This window comes from Heptranchias perlo, chromosome 3 (assembly GCF_035084215.1).
Source record: "Heptranchias perlo isolate sHepPer1 chromosome 3, sHepPer1.hap1, whole genome shotgun sequence".
NCBI classification, from domain to species: Eukaryota; Metazoa; Chordata; class Chondrichthyes; order Hexanchiformes; family Hexanchidae; genus Heptranchias; species Heptranchias perlo.
The window spans coordinates 4511958-4528784 of NC_090327.1; the positions used below are offsets into that span (position 1 = coordinate 4511958).

The 16827-nt window shown below is 47.5% G+C and overlaps 1 protein-coding gene across 6 annotated transcripts in view; it reads right to left on the minus strand.

Moving 5' to 3' along the window:
- LOC137309714 (zinc finger protein 521-like) overlaps positions 1–16827 on the minus strand; it is a 618054-nt gene that overhangs the window by 407986 nt on the left and 193241 nt on the right. For all 6 annotated transcript variants that reach the window (XM_067977807.1, XM_067977806.1, XM_067977801.1 and 3 more), the window contains one exon: positions 1440–4783. In XM_067977807.1, coding sequence (XP_067833908.1) covers positions 1440–4343 — 2904 coding nt within the window. In that variant the 5' untranslated portion in view covers positions 4344–4783. The remainder of the gene's footprint in view (positions 1–1439; positions 4784–16827) is intronic.

Sequence of the window (16827 nt, forward strand, 5' to 3'; positions counted from 1 at the left end):
GCCATTTGGCCCATCGTGCCTGTGCCGGCTCTTTGAAAGAGCTAACTCGGGAGGACAACTTGTATACTGTGATGGGAAGTGGGGGGGCGGTGCGGTATAGAGACCAGTGTGGAGAAAGGGGGCTCTCTGATCAGCAGGAATACTTTGATCTATCTTGTGCAGGTCCACTTTGGGCTGCATCAACGCTGCTTTCTGCGCTTTATTAGCAAATAAATACTCAGCCCTCGTGTCACAGTCCCTGTGTGACACTGGGATGCACGCGTGTCATTTATTGCACTATCTAATTTACACCGTCGCCCAACTTCACAAGTAATCACATCTCAAAAATAAATAAGTAGATATATTCCCTGCCTTTTTAGATTGCACCGAAGGCAGCCAGTGGAGATATTCTTTTAATAAAAATGCTTTGAGAACGTTCAGGTCTTCTGTATTAATTGCTTAGCAAAATTACGAACAATAAAAAACAAGAAGCCATCAAGCCCATCGCATCCATCAGATAGTTCCACCAACCTCACTATCAGCTAGTAATGCGAATTCTTGTGTGAGGAAAATCCAATTAGTCCTACTGCCCTTCCCCATAGCCCTGTAACGTTCTCCCCTTAGTGTATTTATCCAATTCCCTTTTGAAAGTTATTATTGAATCTGCTTCCACCGCCCTTTCAGGCAGCGCATTCCAGATCATCACAACTCGCTGCGTAAAAAAAATGTTCCTCATCTCCCCTCTGGTTCTTTTGCCAATTACCTTAAATCTGTGTCCTCTGGTTACCGACCCTCCTGCCAGTGGAAACAGTTTCTCCTTATTTACTCTTATCAAAACCCTTCATGATTTTGAACACCTCTACTAAATCACCCCTTAACCCTCTCTGTTCTGAGGAGAACAATCCCAGCTTCTCCAGTCTCTCCACACAACTGAAGTCCCTCCTCCCTTGTACCATTCTAGTAAATCTCCTCTGCACCCTCTCCAAGGCCTTGATATCCTTCCCTAAAGTGCGGTGCCCAGAATGGGACACAATCCTCCAGTGAGTTCGCTTGTGCTGCCACTCAATCTCCTTGAAAATCTATAAATCTTTAGTGCCAGCTGAATAAAATATCAAATGAAGCACTGATGGCTTACTCTCATTTGAATTTTATTCCTCCCGAGTTAATCCTCAGTGTGTGCATTTACTGTGCTGCCTTGTAGTCTCCCAGACCCCCTCCAAGTGACGACCTGAATGATGCATTTTCACATGGACCATGACTGTTGGTTAACTCTTCTATCCATTAACGTGCTAAACATCTCTCAAGCTTCAGTCCCCTTAAGGCACAGGGAAGTCTAAGGAAAATCACTCGAGACCCTTTCCCACAAATAACACTCCTGCCACCAAGCTCTCAGGACGCCCTCGGGCAGAAAAGGAACCCTGCGGTATTATTGATTTGGTGGGGTTTTTTTTGGTAATTACCTCATCCGGTTGGGGCGGGCTGACTTTGGGCATGGGCGAGACCTGCGGAGTTTTCAGGTGATTGTTGCTGTCGGGGATCAGGTCAGCGTGAACGGTCTGGACGTGGTTTTGGAGCTCGCTCTCAGACTCGAACTTCACGTTGCAGTTCAAGCAGCGGGTCTTTACCGCTCCTCCCTTGCCCTTGCTCTCGGCGGGGCTCGGGTTGGAGACCTGGCGGCTGCCATTCAGGTTGGCGCTGGCGTTGGGGCTGGCGTGCTTGTTGCCGTTGACGCAGGCGGCGCAGAGCCCGTACGGCAGGCCGTTGATGTCCAGCTTCACCAAGTCCTGCTTGGAGCGGAACTCCTTCAGGCAGGAGGCGCACTTGTAGAGTTTCGGGAGCGGCTGGGCGCGCGGAGCGGGCTGACCGCTGGCGCCGTTGCCCGTCTTCTGCATGTGGAAGGTCCCGTGGATCTTCAGCTCCAGGGTGGAGGTGACCGTCTGCATGCAGACCACGCAGCGAAAGCCAGTCAGGGAGTTCCGCAGATCGGGGTGCATCTGACAGTGCTCCAGGAACTCCTCTTCGCACTGGAGGGGCATCTTGCAGATCCGACAGGTCCCGGTGTCCAGGCTTTTGCTGTGGGTGACCTTGTGCTCGGTGAGGGTGAGGAGCGAGGGGAAACGCTCTCCGCAGATCGGGCACATGTAGTGCTTGACCGGCCCCAAGTGGGTCTGGGCGTGCTCGCGCAGGCCGCTTTCTGAAAAGAAGGTTCTGGAGCAGACGTTGCACTTGTAGTTCCCTTTGATGAGCTCGGCCTTCTTCTTCACGATGGCGCTGTCGCCTGGGCGGATGTTGTGGTCGCGGAGCTGGTGGTTCTGCAGCAGCGAGTCCATCGTGTAGGCGGCGCCGCAGATGTCGCAGGCGTACATGGTCTCCGAGGTGTCGAGCTCTTCCTCGCTGCCGTCGCGGCTGTTGTGGGTGTCCTGGTGGTTGGCGAGGATGCTCTGCAGCTCCGCCTCCTCCTTGTGGGCCTGCTCGCCAGAACCGTTGGACCCGCAGTTCTGGGGCTTGGCCTCGAACATGCAGTGCTTCTCGCGCAGGTGCTTCTCCAGCAGGATGATGGCGTGGAAGGCCTTGCTGCAGAACTTGCAGTTGTACTTCTTGCTGTGGGTGGTGATGTGACACTGCAGCTCCACCTCCGTGCCAAAAATCTCACCGCAGAAGATGCACTTGTACATCTTGCCCTGGTGGTCAAGGTGGTTGTGCTTGACGTGGGCCTGCAGGTCCGCCTCGCTCCGGAAGTCCCAGTTGCAGGAGGTGCAGCGGTAAACTTTCTTCTCGTTGCTGTGCTTGACGGCCAGGTGGAGCTGGATGGAGACCTTGGAGTCGAAGACCTCCTGGCAGAGGGTGCAGCGGAAGAAGACAAAGGTGTGCATGTCCAGGAGGTGCTTCTGCAAGTCATCCACTGAGGTGAACTGCTTGTCGCAGCTCTCGCAGATGTAGTAGGTCGACGTGATCATGAAATGGATGGTGACGTGCTTCAGCAAGGACTCCTGGGAGGGAAACTCCTTGTTGCACTGCGGGCAAGACAGCTTCTTCAGGATGGTGTCCAGGTGGGTCTTCAGGTGGCCCTGAAAACTGTCAAACGACGTGAATTTCGCAGCGCACTGGTTACAGCAATACTCCCCCGCTGCGTGGGGGGGACCAGTGCCTGTGCTGTGCACCACCTTAACGGAACTTTGCTCCACACTCAGCGGAGACAAGGGGCTGGTGGCCCGGCTGGATTTTTTGCTGCCGTTGTTGTAATTGAGGGCTAGTGGGATGTTCTTGTGGTTCTCCTTGATGTGCTTGTTCAGCTTCAGGATGTTGTTGAATATTGGGGAATTGGTACAGTAGGAGCAGGAGTACACCTCCATCATGGGGTCTTTGGACACCCCGAGCAAAGGGGAATCGAAGCGCACGCTGTTTGCGTCGCAGTGGATCTGCTGAATGTGTTCGTCGAGAGACCCTTCGGTGAGGAACCCCATCAGGCAGTGGGGACAGAAGAAGGCATTGCTGTCTTTGGTCACCACGCTGCTGAAGCTGTGGGAACTTCGGATGTGCTCCTGGAGGCTGTTGAGGTCGTTCAGGGCTTCGGCGCAGAAGTTGCACTGGTACACCAAGGCGGGCAAGGCGGCCGCCATCAGCGGCAAAGAGTCCTGGTTCTCGTGGGCCTGCCGGACATGCTCGTTGAGGTTGTAGAGGGAGGGCAAGACCTCAAGGCAGATGTGGCAGGTGTGCGCCTGTTCGGGTTTGTCCAGGTGCATGGTCTTTAGGTGGATTTGCAGCACGGCGAGGCTGCTGAAGACCTGCTTGTTGCAGTAGATGCAGCTGTAGGTCACCTTCGCCTGCTTGAGAAGGGGGGCAGCCCCGTCGGAAGTCTGCTGAGAAAGCCTCTTCTTGCCCCGGGGCTTCACCTGCTGCGACGCAACCTCCAGCATGGTCGAGCTGTCCACTGAGAGATTGGAGTCCGGGGTGGTGCTGGACACGGACGTGTAGCCAACGGTCACCATGGAAGGGCTATTGCTGTGGTTGCTGGGCTCGGGCTGTTGGTGAGTGTCCATGTGGCTGTACAGCTCCTCCACGGAGAGGAAATGCTCCGAGCAGATATTGCACCGGTTGCCTTTCTCCCGACTGTGCACTTGGTTGACGTGAGCCAGGAGGACGCTCTCCTCCGTGAACAAGTCCGAGCAGTAAATGCACTGAGAGGCAGCCCGGTCTTCGGAGGGCGAGCACTCCGGGTGGCAGTCGGCGATGTGCCGCTGCAGGTCCTCGGGCAGGTGGAAACCCTCCTCGCACTGGCTGCACTTCTGAGCGTCCCTCAGCTTCCACTCCTCCAGCCTGGACAGCGACTGGGAGCCGTCCTTGTTCTTCTCGTGCACTTGCATGTGGCCGTGCAAGGAGCTGGAGGAGAGGAAGCCACGCCGGCAGATGGCGCACTTGTAGGGCTTGCTGGAGGTGTGGGTCTTGAGGTGGATCTTCAGGTGGTCGCTGCGGGAGAAGGCGGCATCACACTCGCTGCAGTGGTACTTCTTGTCGCCCGTGTGCAGCTTGATGTGGCGGTCGCGGCTGCGCTTGTGTTTGAAGAGGCGGCTGCAGAAGGTGCACTTGAAGGGCAGCTTGTCGCTGTGGCTCTGCTCGTGGTGCTTCAGGTAGCTGAGGCGGCTGAAGGACTTGTCGCAGAACTGGCAGGGGTACGGCAGCCCGGGCCCACCTTCCTCCTCGCCAAAGTCGCAGCCATCCCCGTGACTGGGTGAAGCGTGGTCCTTGCTGGAAGGCGAGGATGCGGGCCACGAGCACGAGGGGTCATCCTCTCCGTCAAGGCCATCTGCAAACGTCAATAATTTAACATCAGTTAAAACGTTCATTATCTCTGGCAGCCAGCAACGCATCAGCATGAAACAATCGAGATCGTTAAGATTATGAAAGGCGCTCGATAGGGTAGACGTAGAGAAGATGTCTCCACTTGTGGGGGAGACCAGAACTAGGGGGCCACAAATATAAGATAGTCACTAATAAATCCAATAGGGAATTTCTGTTTTTCTTCCCCTGATTTGGTTTCTTTTCGTGGATTCCTACTTTTAGATTACTTGCTCTATTTCTGCCTGAAAGATTGGCTTAGCCTGTTGACTCACTGAGAACAGCTACCCTGAAATTCAGCTTTTACTTAGAATAAAGGTTTAATAAAAAATAATGAGGCAGGTTCGAATTAGGGAACATAAATTGTCTTTGTTTAAAATGTTGTTTTAAATAATGAAATAAAGCAGGAGAGAATGATTAATCGATCGTCTGCAACCTCACAGCACCCTCCAGCATAGAGGGGTGGGATTGCTTTGCTGTGGACTTTGGTTAGACCACACTTAGAGTACTGTGCACGGTTCTGGTCTTCATATTACAAAAAGGATGTAGAGGCACTGGAGAAGGTGCAAAAAAGGTTTACAAGGATGATACCAGAACTGGGGAAAGAGAATTCCAGATTTCTACTGGTGAAAAAGTGTTTCTAGATTTCACTCCTAAATGGCCTTGCTCTAATTTTAAGGTTATGGTCCCCTCGTTCTCGATTTCCCCACCAGAGGAAATAGTTTCCCTGTATCTACCCTGCTGAATCCTTTCAACATTTTAAACACATCTGTGAAGCACCTTAGGCTTGTTTTTTTGGGTGAAAGGCACCATAAGTCTATAAAATAATGAGGGGCATAGATAAGGTAGATAGTCAAAATCTTTTCCCAAAGGTAGGGGAGTCTATAACGAGGGGACATAGATTTAAGGTGAGAGGGGAGAGATACAAAAGGGTCCAGAGGGGCAATTTTTTCACTCAAAGGGTGGTGAGTGTCTGGAACGAGCTGCCAGAGGCAGTAGTAGAGGCGGGTACAATTTTGTCTTTTAAAAAGCATTTGGACAGTTACATGGGTAAGATGGGTATAGAGGGATATGGGCCAAGTGCAGGAAATTGGGACTAGCTTAGTGGTGTAAACTGGGCGACATGGACATGTTGGGCCGAAGGGCCTGTTTCCATGTTGTAAACTTCTATGATTCTATGATTCTATTCTATATAAATTTGCTGTTGGCATACTGACATTGTGACACATTAGAAAGTTTAGTTTGGAATCTTCGATGCCTTATATTGGTGAAGAAGATTTTTCTTGAGCTATCAAACTCTGATTTTCTGTCACACACACCCAGTATCCATGGGTGGGTCACATCAACATGAAAAAGTTTTTTTTGCATAAAGTAACAAATCCGATCAGAGTGAAATTATTACGTAAATGGTGTAAAATTCACATCTAGGGCTGTATCCTAACTCACACCGAGTCCCGTTCACCCATCACTCCCTGTGCTCGCTGACCTACATTGGCTCCGGGTCTGGGAACGCCTCGATTTAAAAATTCTCATCCTTGTTTTCAAATCCTTCCATGGCCTCACCCCCTCCCTATCTCTATAACCTCCACCAGCCCTACAACCCTCCGAGATCTCTGCGCTCCTCCAATTCAGGCCTCTTGCGCATCCCCGATTTCCTTTGCCCCGCCATTGGCGGCCGTGCCTTCAGCTGCCCGGGCCCCTAAGCTCTGGAATTCCCTCCCTAAACCTCTCCGCCTCTCTACCTCCTTTAAGACGCTTCTTGAAACCTGCCTCTTTGACCACCTGTTCGAATATCTCCTTATGCGGCTCGGTGTCAAATTTAGTTTGATAATCGCTCCCGTGAAGCGCCTTGGGACGTTTTACAATGTTAAAGGCGCTATATAAATGCAACTTGTTGTTGCTGTTGTTGTAACACTGGGCAGCCCAGTGGCAAAACACTGCGTACTTTAGTGTATACGGCAAACCCGTAGGGTCACAGGTCTTCGAAATCAGTACGAAGATTTGACCCATGACTTTTCATGTGACTAAATTGCAGATCTTTTGTAATTTAAAAGTCTTATCTCTAACTGCAGGTGTTAGGAAATGAAAACCCAATGTCATGGGCACTTCATCCGCAGAAGTTCAAAAGGTCCCGAGTTTGATCCTCCCATCGCGTCAGAAGAGATTTACTAGAATGGTGCCAGTGATGAGGGACTTCAGTTATGTGCAGAGACTGGAGAAGCTGGGATTGTTCTCCTTAGAACAGAGAAGGTGAAGGGATTTGATAGAGGTGTTCAAAATCATGGTGGGTTTTGATAGAGTAAACAAAGAGAAACTGTTTCCAGTGGCAGAAGTGTCGGTAACCAGAGGACACAGATTTAAGGTGATTGGCAAAAGAACCAGAGGCAACATGAGCAAACATTTTTTTACGCAGCGAGTTGTTACGATCTGGAATGCGATGCCTGAAAGGGCGGTGGAAGCAGATTCAATAATAACTTTCAAAAGGGAATTGGAGAAACACTTGAAGGGGAAAAATTTACAGGGTAATGGGGAAACAGCAGAGGAACGAGACTAATTAGATATCTCTTTCAAAGAGCCGGCACAGGCATGATGGGCCGAATGGCCTCCTGCTGTGCTGTACCTACTATGATACTGTGACCTGTGCAGGAGTTAGCTGATCACGGCCAGGGTGGCACAAGGGCCCTACATTTGGACTCAGTTTCCCGTGGCTTAGGAGGGGAAATCAGCAGAGTTTTCACTCCTGACTGCTTGAGGAAATCGGGTGTTGGGGGGCATTTATACGACAACTGACTGTAAGCAGGCTATTTTGTCCTTGCACAAGTCCTTGGTTGGGCCTCATTTGCAATACTGTGTTCAGATTTGGTCTCCTCACATGGTGGGTGATATTAAGGCTTTGGAAAGGGCGCAGAGGAGGGTCCCACTAGACTAATTCCCAGCTTAAAGCATCTTAGTTCTCAAGATAGGCTAAAAAAGCTGGGACTCTAGACTTTGGGGAAGGGGCGATCTGATCGAGGTTTATAAGATGATGAAGGGAATAGATTGTGTTCCAGTCGACAGTTTGTTCCAATTAAATAGGTTCGGGAGGACCAGGGGGGGGGGGTCACAATGTTCAGCTGTACAAGGCCAGATCGAGGATAGGATGTCAGGAGGTGGTTCTTTCCCCAGAGAATAGTGGGACCTCGGGAACAGGCTGCCGGCTCGTGCGGTGGACGCCGATTTGCTGAACTCCTTCAAGTGAGAGCTGGACCTGTTTCTGACATGGGGCAGAGATCACCGTGTACAAAAGGTAGGCACTGCGTAGAATTATCGGGGCCAGCGTGATCTCCTGGACTAGTTTCGATCGTCTAAGGGGGCAGGAGAGGAATTTCCCAGATATTTTCCCCCAAATTGGCTTGGGCTTTTCTCTGGTTATTCGCCTCTCCCAGGAGAGCACATGGTTTCGGGTGGGGTGGGGAGTATATATATATATATATATTGTGATACACAAGGTATCGCAATTGTGTGTGACAGGCTGGATGGGCAAGAGGGTCCTTTCCTGTCTGTCGTTGTTCGTGTGCTATCCAGCAAACTTGACTGGAAGGGTGTCAGGTGAGAAATGGGGCAGATTCATGTTTGATGCCCCAGTTGGTCATCCTGTTGTTATTCGCGGTCACGGTTCACAGCTGAATGGTGGGCAGGGTACAGGAGGAAGAGACCACCCATTCACCCAGTAACCCTCCAAGAGTCAGGAAAGGAGGGGGAGAAACATTCAGCCCATCTAGTCCATGTCTGCTCCACACGAGCCTCCTCCCATCCTAATTCATCTCATCCCATCAACGTGTCCTTCTATTCCTTTCTCCCTCATGTGTTTCTCGAGCTTCCACTTGTGACCTGTACAGAAAACGCAGCTCTGAGGGTCGTGATAAGGCAACGCATTGTTACTCCAACAGGCTGTCGCACTGAGTGATGGGATATAGCTCCTGATAAAGTCTGGGCACTTTTCATAGGAGGAGAAAAAAAAAAGTTTGTACAAATTAAGTCAACGCTCCAAGGTGCTGGAATGAGCCACCTGTTCAACCTCCTTCTTGATAGTGCATCCAACAGTGCTTCCATTGGACACCACCTACATCCGAATCATAGCATCATACAGCACAGAAGGAGGCCATTCGGCCCATCGTGCCTGTGCCGGCTCTTTGAAAGAGCTATCCAATTAGTCCTATGCACCTGCTCTTTCCCCACAGCCCTGCAAATTTTTCCCCTTCAAGTATTTATCTAATTCCCTTTTGAAAGTTACTATTGAATCTGCTTCCACCGCCCTTTCAGGCAGCGCATTCCAGATCATAACAACTCGCTGCGTTAAAAAAAAAACTACTCCTCATCTCCCCCTCTGGTTCTTTTGCCAATTAACTTAAATCTGTGTGCTCTGGTTACCGACCCTCCTGCCACTGGGAACAGTCTCTCCTTATTTACTCCATCCAAACCCTTCATGATTTTGAACACCTCCATTAAATCTCCCCTTATCCTTCTCTGCTCCAAGGAGAACGATCCCAGCTTCTCTAACTCTCTCCAGCTGCGGAAAATAACCAAAGTAAATTATACAGTCTTTCCATCTCAGCCAAGCAAAGTTTCTTCAGAGTTGGATCCTTTTCTCTGAGTATTACAACGCCCTGCTCCCTACCTCTCCCCACTCAACCTCAGGCATACTGGACCGCAGTTTCTGCCTCCCACAATACAACATAATTTAATTATAATTAATTAATTACACCTCCTGCTCTTGGCTACCTGTTATGCACTATAAATTGTGCACTAAAAAACCACATTGTAGATAAAATTGTAGAGCGTAGCTCGAGATCTCTTAGCAGCATCGGTAAAAGCCCAGGTCCGAGAGGTCAGTTAGCTGACCGCCCGTCAATCGAGGGTAACACACAGACACGGTGAAAGAAAGAAAGGAACAAAATGATATTGGGGGGCTGTTCTCCTTAGAGCAGAGAAGGTTGATGGGAGATTTAATAGAGGTTTTCAGAATTATAAAGGGGTTTTGATAGAGTAAATAAGGAGAAACTGTTTCCACTGGCAGAAGGGTCGGTAACCAGAGGACACAGATTTAAGATAAATGGCAAAGGAACCAGAGGGGAGATGAGGAGATTTTTTTTTCACACAGGGAGTTATGACGATCTGGAACGCCTTTATAGGGCAACATATTTCAGAAAGTGCAACAGAGAGAAATAAATTAATTTTTTGTTAGTAGAAGTATAACCATAAGCATGGGGGAGGGAGGCTACACACCCCACTCAACATTTCGAACAATAAAGTAGATAATACGGAATGGAGGGGGGATTTCAATTGAATGAATGAGCTGGGTTATATTATGATGGAGTACGGTCATGTACAGAACAACTTGATCACTCACCAAAAGAACCAGAGAGGAGATGAGGAAAAAATATTTTTACGCCAGCGAGTTGTTCTGATCTGGAATGCACTGCCTGAAAGGGCGGTGGAAGCAGAGTCAAAAGTAACTTTCAAAAGGGAATTGGGCATATACTTGAAAAGGAAAAATTTGCAGGGCTGTGGGGAAAGCGCAGGGGAGTGGGACTAATTGGATAGCTCTTGGATGCTGAGTCATTGAATATGTTCAAGACTGAGAGCGATAGATTTGTGGACTCCAGGGGAATCAAGGGATATGGGGATCAGACGGGAAAGTGGAGTTGAGGTCGAAGATCAGCCATGATCTGATTAAATGGTGGAGCAGGCTCGAGGGGCCGTATGGCCTACTCCTGCTCCTATTTCTTATGTTCTCTTCCAAAATTATAGAATCATAGAATGGTTACAGCACGGAAGGAGGCCATTTGGCCCATCGAGTCCGTGCCGGCTCTCTGCAAGAGTAATCCAGCTAGTCCCACTCCCCCGCCCTTTCCCTGTAGCCCTGCAAATTTTTCCTTTCAAGTACTTATCCATTTCCCTTTTGAAGGCCATGATTGAATCTGCCTCCACCACTCCCTCGGGCAGTGCATTCCAGATCCTAACCACTCGCTATGCAAAAAAGTTTTTCCTCATATCATCTTTGGTTCTTCTGCCAATCATCTTAAATCTATGCCCTCTGGTCCTTGACCCTTCCGCCAATGGGAACAGTTTCTCTCTATCTACTCTGTCTAGACCCATCATGATTTTGAATACCTCTATCAAATCTCCTCTCAACCTTCTCTGCTCTAAGGAGAACAACCCCAGCTTCTCCAGTCTATTCACGTAACTGCAGTCCCTCATCCCTGGAACCATTCTAGTAAATCTTTTTCTGCACCCTCTCTAAGGCCATCACATCTTTCCTAAAGTGCGGTGCCCAGAACTGAACACAATACTCCAGTTGTGGCCGAACCAGTGTTTTATAAAGGTTCGTCATGTCTTCCTTGCTTTTGTACTCTATGCCTCTATTTATAAAGCCCAGGATCCTGTATGCTTTTTTAACCTGCCCTGCCACCTTCAACGATTTGTGCCCATATACCCCCAGATCTCTCTGCTCCTGTACCCCTTTTAGAGTTGTGCCCTTTAGTTTATATTGCCTCTCCTCGTTCTTCCTACCAAAATGTATCACGTCACATTTTTCTGCATTAAATTACATCTGCCATGTGTCCGCCCATTCCACCAGCCTGTCTATGTTCTCTTGAAGTCTATCACTATCCTTCTCACTGTTTACTACCCTTCCCAGTTTTGTGTCATCCGCAAATTTTGAAATTGTGCCCTGTACACCCAAGTCCAAGTCATTAATATATATCAAGAAAAGCAGTGGTCCCAGCACCGACTCCTTTGAACAAGGGTGTAACATTTGCAATTCTCCAGTCCTCTGGCACCATCCCCATATCTAAGGATGTTTGGAAGATCATGGCCAGTACCTCCGCAATTTCCACCCTTACTTCCCTCAGCAACTAGGGTGCATCCCATCTGGACCGGGTGACTTATCTACTTTAAGTACAGCCAGCCTTTCCAGTACCTCCACTTTATCAATTTTTAGCCCATCCAGTATCTCAACTACCTCCTCTTTTACTGTGACTTTGGCACAATCTTCTTCCTTGGTAAAGACAGATGCAAAGTACTCATTTAGCTGTGCCCTCTGCCTCCATGAGTAGATCTCCTTTATGGTCCCTAATCGGCCCCACCCCTCCTCTAACTACCTGTTTACTCTTTATATGCCTGTAGAAGTCTTTTGGATGCCCTTTTATGTTGGCTGCCAGTCTATTCTCATACTCTCTCTTTGCCTCTCTTATTTCCTTTTTCACTTCCCCTCTGAACTTTCTGTATTCAGCCTGGTTCTCACTTGTATTATCAACCTGACACCTGTCATACGCCCCTTTTTCTGCTTCATCTTACTCTCTATCTCTTTTGTGGAGTATAATGTGGGGAAATGTGAGGTTATCCACTTTGGTAGGAAGAATAGAAAAGCAAAATATTATTTTAAAAGATGAGAGACTAAGAAATGTTGGTAGTCAAAGAGATTTGGGTGTCCTTGTACATGAATCACAGAAAGTTAACATGTAAGTACAGCAAGCAATTAGGAAGACAAATGGTGTGTTAGCCTTTATTGCAAGGGGGTTGGAGTATAAGAGTAAGGAAGTCTTGCTGCAATTATATAGGGCTCTGGTGAGACTACACCTGGAGTACTGTGTACAGTTTTGGTCTCCTTACCTAAGGAAGGATATACTTGCCATAGAGGGGGTGCAACGAAGGTTCACTAGATTGATTCCTGGGATGAGAGGGTTATCCTATGAGGAAAGATTGAGTAGAATGGGCCTATATTCTCTGGACTTTAGAAGAATGAGAGGTGATCTCATTGAAACGTGTAAAATTCTAGGGCTTGACATGGTAGATGCTGAGAGGCTGTTTCCCCTGGCTGGAGAGTCTAGAACTAGGGGTCACAGTCTCAAGATAAGAGATCGGCCATTTGGGACCGAGATGAGGAGAAATTTCTTCAATTAGAGGGTGGTGAATCTTTGGAATTCTCTACCCCAGAGGGCTGTGGACGCTCAGTCGTTGAAATCGAAGGCTATTTGGACACTAAGGGAATCAAGGGATATGGGGATCGGGCGGGAAAGTGGGGTTGAGGTCGAAGATCAGCCATGATCTTATTGAATGGCGGAGCAGGCTCGAGGGGCCTTATGGCCTACTCCTGCTCCTATTTCTTAAGTCCTTATGTTATCCAGGAAGCTCTGGCTTTAGTTGCTCTACCTTTCCCCCTCCTGGGAATGTGCCGAAAATGTACCCGAACCATCTCCTCTTTAAAAGCCACCCGTTGTTCAATTACAGTTTGGCCTGTACTGAGCCAGCACAGGCACGATGGGCCAAATGGCCTCCTTCAGTGCTGTACGATTCTGCGATTTGTTTATCACTCCATGTAGAGCCGCACATATTTGTCTGAGCTTGCTGGTTCTAGGTTTGTATTTATCCTGCACGGTCAAAATAATTACTTTCAAGATATTCCAGTTGTTCTCGACTGAAGTGAAAAGGAAAAATTTACAGGGCCAGGGGGAAAGAACGGGGGGGTGGGACTAATTGGATAGCTCTTTCAAAGATCCAGCACAGGCACGATGGGCCGAATGGCTCCTGTGGTGTCCGAGTCTATGATCTAGTTTGAACAAATGGGTTAACGGTTTCTCCTGATAAATACTTACATCGCCCAGTAAATGAGGTTAACAGGGGTACAGAAGCAATCGCTGATGTGCAACTACAGAGTGCGATAAGGACCTATCTGTCTCGTGCAGTTCAATAAATTAAGATTAATGGTTTTAATTGTTTCCTCATACACTGGAATTATCATCTTCAAATAATTTCCTAAATCCGCACAAAGTAAATCATTTAATTTAATTTATCTTTGATGCACGCAGCCACATTTTGAAAACCCTTCGGAAAGAAATTGATGTAATAATGCCCTTTACATTCTTGCTGCAAAAATTCCCTCTACTTGTAAATGTGAAATAAAATTTGAGTAGTGATAAGAAGCAATTTCTACTGACCCGGCCGAGAGATTGGACCCAACAATGATGCCATTTATCAAGTGCATTTCATGCCTGTATCTATAGAGAGTGTGTTTGTTAATGGTTCTCAACACATTTAATACCAAGGGTTTGGCAAACTTTATTGTTCAGGCTACAGGTTTGTAAACGCATCTTGAAACAGGAAGAATTTTTAGGAAATGAAAAGGTCCATTGGGCCCAACTCTTCTTGAGAGAACTCAACTCCGTTTTCTCACCATATCCTCTTGACCCCCTTCTCTCTCTGAAAACGCATTCATTTGTCTCTTTAACCGATTTAAACTGTCCACTGCAGTGACTTAACCCGGTAGCACGTTCCACAATTTTGTGCGAAAACATACAACAACAACTTGCGTTCGTACAGCGCCTCTGACGTGGTAAAATGACCCAAGGTCATTTACCACGGGAGCGATTATCAGACAAAATCTGACGCCGAGCCACAATAAGGAGAGATCAGGACAGGTGAGCAAAAGCTTGGTCAAAAGAGATAGGTTTTAAGCAGCGTCTTAAAAGAGAGCGAGGTAGAGTGTCAGAGAGGTTTAGGGACTGAATTCCAGATCTTAAGGCCTAGGCAGCTGAAGGTACGGCCGCCAATGGTGGGGTGAAGGAAATCAGGGATGCGCAAGAGACCAGAATTGGAAGGGGGGGGCAGAGATCTCGGAGGGTTGTCACCTGACTCCCCTTCTTACTTTTCTCAATGATTGAACTCGTGCCCATTGGTATTTGAACCCCTCACAACAAAATGTCTCCAGAAATTCAGATCACAACTGGCGATGAAAATAATTTTTCCCTTCGCCAAATCCTTACACCAAAACAGATAAGTAGATACGTGAAAAAGAAGTGAATGAGAGAAAAGAAAGGTCAGCAAAATTAGCCACAGTAATCATATCCCACCCTAGTCCACTTAAGGGATGTATCCAGGGCAGTCTTGTTTTGGGTAGACCATCCAACCCGCTTTACTGAATATTGGGTGGTTGGCCTCACATCTCCCTATCTCTGTAACCTCTTCCAGCCCTACAACCCTCCGAGATCTCTGTAACCTTCTCCAGCCCTACAACCCTCCGAGATCTCTGCGCTCCTCCAATTCTGGACTCTCGCACGTCCCTGATTTTCATCGCTCCACCAGTGACGGCCTTGCCTTCAGCTGTCTAGGCTCTGTGCTCTGGAATTCCCTCCCTAAACCTCTCTCTCCTCTTTAAGACGTTCCTTAAAACCTACCTCTCTCCCGTCCTGATATCTCCTTGTGTGGCTCGGTGTCAAATTTTGTCTGATAATCGTTCCTGTGAAGCGCCTTGTGACGTTTTACTACTTTGAAGGAGCGATATAAATTTTGTTGTTTATCACAGAATGATGCAGCATGGGAGGCCATTTGGCCCATCGTGTCTGTGCTGGCTGGTTTCCCAGAACCACTTAGACGCCAGCTCAAAATATTCGGCAGAAAATGACACCAGGTAACTGGGTGCTCCACACTTGTTCTTACCCACGCATGGAACAGACTTCTGTAACCCATGTGTATCTAGAACAGTGCGATATGGTTCCTTCACACTTACGGAATAAACAGGAGAAATGAAAATTCCTCATACTGCATCTCATACACATGTAGAACACATTCTTTGCAAGGCAGTAACAACGGCATAATTTGCTCAATGGGAGAAAAAGCACATTGTCCTACTCCGCCATTATTACTTCAAACAAAGTCACTTTCAGCATCTTTAGTTACACACTAAGTGGGTGTGAAGTTATATTACAATACCACTAGCTATAGAATGTGGAGGGCAGCCAGCAAGACCAGAGTTATACTGCAAACCCCACTCTGTCCACCAGGAGATACCTCTTGTGCATGGCGCTTATAGGCAGAGACATAGCTCTCCTTCCCAGACAGCTGTTTTTTTAATCTTAGGAAAGAGCAGGTGAAGCAGCTGCTTTCTCATGACATTAAAAAGACTTGATATCAAAAAAAAAGACTTGCATTTATATAGCTTCTTACACGACCTCAGGACTTCCCAAAGCCACTTTTCAGCCAATGAATGAGTTTGTAGTTTTTAATTTGAACAGTTCTGCAGTTTATTTGCATTTTGCGTTAACCTAATGGGCAAGAACATTGGAATATACAGGAGAGACCACTGACATCCTTCTGGCTGGTCCCAATGTCTAGAAAATATCATATCTTGCAATCGTTCTCGTCCCCTTCATTAAGTTTTTCACCAAGTAATTACCGACTCTTTCTCAATTTGCTGATAGTCAGCCCCCGCTGTCCCCTATCCCATACACTACCCTCATGCGTAACTTAGTTAATTCCCAACTGTCTTTTCACCTGTCCCCTTCTAAGATTGAAACTCTGTTCAGGAAATTAAAACCTTGTGATATGTGTTCCATTTCTCAAGTGTCACTCTATGGTGGGGTATAGTTAATACAGGGGAGGACTGCGACAAAATACAAACATTAATAAATTTGCAGAATGGGCGTGTAATTGACAAATGAATTTCAATACAGATAAGTGTGAGGTGGTGCATTTTGGTAGGAAGAATAAGGAGGCCACATACCCCTTGGAAAATAAGAGTCTAAATGGGGTAGAGGAGCAGAGGGATCACTAAATCACTAAAAGTAGTGACGCAGGTTAATAAGGCCATAAAAAAGCAAACAAAGCACTGGGGTTCATTTCTAGAGGGATAGAATTGAAAAGCAGGGAAGTTATGTTAAATTTATATAGAACCTTAGTTAGACCACACAGTGAACAGTTCTGGTCTCCATATTATAAAAAGGGTATAGAGGCACTGGAGAAGGTGCAAAAAAGATTAACTAGGGTGATTGTGGAGGTTATAACTATCAGGAAAGACTGAACAGGCTGGGGCTGTTTTCTGTAGAAAAGAGAAAACTGAGGGGTGACCTTATAGAGGTCTTTAAGATTATGAAAGGGTTTGATAGGGTAGACGTAGAGAAGATGTTTCCACTTGTGGGGGAGACCAGAACAAGGGGCCAAAAATATAAGATAGTCGCTAATAAATCCAAAAGGGAA